At 52.6% G+C, this 2,216-nt stretch overlaps 1 protein-coding gene across 2 annotated transcripts in view; it reads left to right on the forward strand.

The window, feature by feature from the left end:
• Window positions 1-1,420, forward strand: part of MPV17L2 (MPV17 mitochondrial inner membrane protein like 2) — a 4,978-nt gene extending 3,558 nt beyond the window's left edge. For both annotated transcript variants that reach the window (XM_031064738.1, XM_031064739.1), the window contains one exon: window positions 283-1,420. In XM_031064738.1, the coding sequence (XP_030920598.1) occupies window positions 283-339 (57 nt within the window). In that variant the 3' untranslated portion in view covers window positions 340-1,420. The remainder of the gene's footprint in view (window positions 1-282) is intronic.
• Window positions 1,421-2,216: the final 796 nt, after the last annotated feature.

The raw sequence follows: 2,216 nt of genomic DNA on the forward strand, positions 1-2,216 counted from the left end.
GTGCCCAGCACGATGATTTCCCTGTTCTGGGCAGTGCCCAGCACAGCACAGGGTGATTTCCCTGCAGTGCCCAGCACAGCACAGGGTGATTTCCCTGCTCTGGGCAGTGCCCAGCACAGCACAGGATGATTTCCCTGCAGTGCCCAGCACAGCACAGGATGATTTCCCTGCTCTGGGCAGTGCCCAGCACAGCACAGGATGATTTCCCTGCAGTGCCCAGCACAGGCCCAGTTTGATTTCCCTGCTCTGGCCCTGCCCATCTCACCCCTGGGTGTTTTCCAGCCCCACAGCCCCGGGCAGGAGCCCCCACGGCAGAGCCAGAGCAGCGCCGGGGCCTAGAGAGGCACGAGGCCGTTCCAGAGCATCCTGCAGATGGATCCCGATGGATTTCCATGGATTTCTGGCCTTTGTGGAGCGCCCCAGCTGAGGGAGGGCATGGCCAGAGCCAGCCCCCCCCTCCACGTGCCTGCTGCTGATTAACTCATCTGCTAATTACAGCCGTGGGTCGGGGTTGGAACAATCTCGTGTTGCGGGAGAAGCTGTAAAGTGATTTCTTCTGGGATTTGCCCGCAGAGCCGGGGTGAGGAGGAGCTGCTGCAGCCCCTGGGAAGGGGCCCGGCTGGGTTTGTTCCCTCTGCAGAGCAAACCGGCCCCGTGCTGCTCCTCCAGCACCTTCCAGCCGAGCGGAAATCGGGAAGGAGCTCTTCCCTGTGAGGGTTGGAATGGAATTGCCAGAGCCCAGGGCCAGGCTGGAGCAGCCTGGGATGGTGGAAGGCGTGGGAAGGGATGGGATTTAAGGTCATTCCAACCCAAACCCGGTCCCTGCTTCACTCTGGCTGCTCCCCCTGCAGCTCCTGTCTCCTTCCCCTCCTGCTGTTTCTCTTGCAGCTCAAGGATAAAATCACTGCGCTCCCCCCCGAGCTGCCTCAGCTCCATTTCCCCCCCGGCTCGGGCGGGGGCTGCAGCCACCTGGATCCTCTATAAATAGGGACAGAAACGGGATGTGATCGCACCCGCCGGCTCTGCAGAGCTCGGCAGGATGAGGAGGGGTTGGAGGCAAATTTTGGCAGAGTTTGGGCCATCACACCCCTCTGCTCCCAGCCCTGGGGCAAGCTGGACACTCCCTGCATCACCCAAGAGCTGAATGATTTCCAGTGTCAATGAAAATTGCCTGAATGGGGTTTTTTTTAACTTGATTTTTAAAGCTGTGCCTTCATGCTCTGCCCTGGTCCCTGCTGTCACACACCCGGGGGGATTCAGCTCCTCCATCAGCAGCAGGAGCCATTTGAGGGATGATAATTCTTAAAAAATCCGATTAATTCTGCTCCTCTCTGGCAACTCAGGGACCCCGAGGAACTTCTGATCAGCATTGGTTTTATTTCTTCACAACATTTCTTTTAATACAGTGATTTTTAGGAAATTTTTCTCTTTTTTTTTTTTTTTGACACTTTTGACATTTGTACAGTACAGTGTAACTCTTCCATAAGTAAACTTCACAAAAAAGAGGAGGGTGGGGAGGGAAGGAGATGGAATCATGATGGGGGGGGGGAAATAGAGGGGAAAAATGTAAAATAAAGACACAGCGCTCCAGGAGAAATAAATAAAGGGCAGCTCTGTCATGGCTACGGGAATATCCACTTATTCACAGTCTCCACAGAAGCACAGAACTACAGGAACACGAGATCCCAAATCCCTGGAGCAAACCAGCCCTGGAGCCCAAGCCAGGCTCCCCCAAACCGGGGCAGATCGGCTCCAGCTGGCTCGGCCTCGCTGATGCGTTGAATTCATTTTTCATTTGAAATCTTATTATTTAAATAATAACAGTTCTGTCGTCTTTTGGTTGTGGGGGTGGGGTTTGTTTTTTTTTTTTTTTTTCTTTTTTAAGTGATATTCACAAGCAAGGTTACCACACTGAGAGAAACAAAAAAAAAAAAAAAAACCCAAAAAAAATCAGAATAAATGTATATATATATATATATATAAATGCACCACCACGGCCACAGCACAGCAGGTCACGCGCACAGCGTCACTTCCTACGCCTATTTACAAGGAATTTCTGTATGTACAAGGAGGAAGACGGCGGGAGCATAAATTAGCATCTATTTATACAAATAAACAAGAGTCGGGAAATATCCATCCAGCTGGAGGAGCAGGGCAGCCTGGCACAAAGAGCCCCCTGCACCAGGAGCTCTCGGGGTAAAAGGGGTGGGTTTGGG

Source organism: Geospiza fortis, unplaced genomic scaffold (genome assembly GCF_000277835.1).
Source record: "Geospiza fortis unplaced genomic scaffold, GeoFor_1.0 scaffold569, whole genome shotgun sequence".
NCBI classification, from domain to species: domain Eukaryota; kingdom Metazoa; phylum Chordata; class Aves; order Passeriformes; family Thraupidae; genus Geospiza; species Geospiza fortis.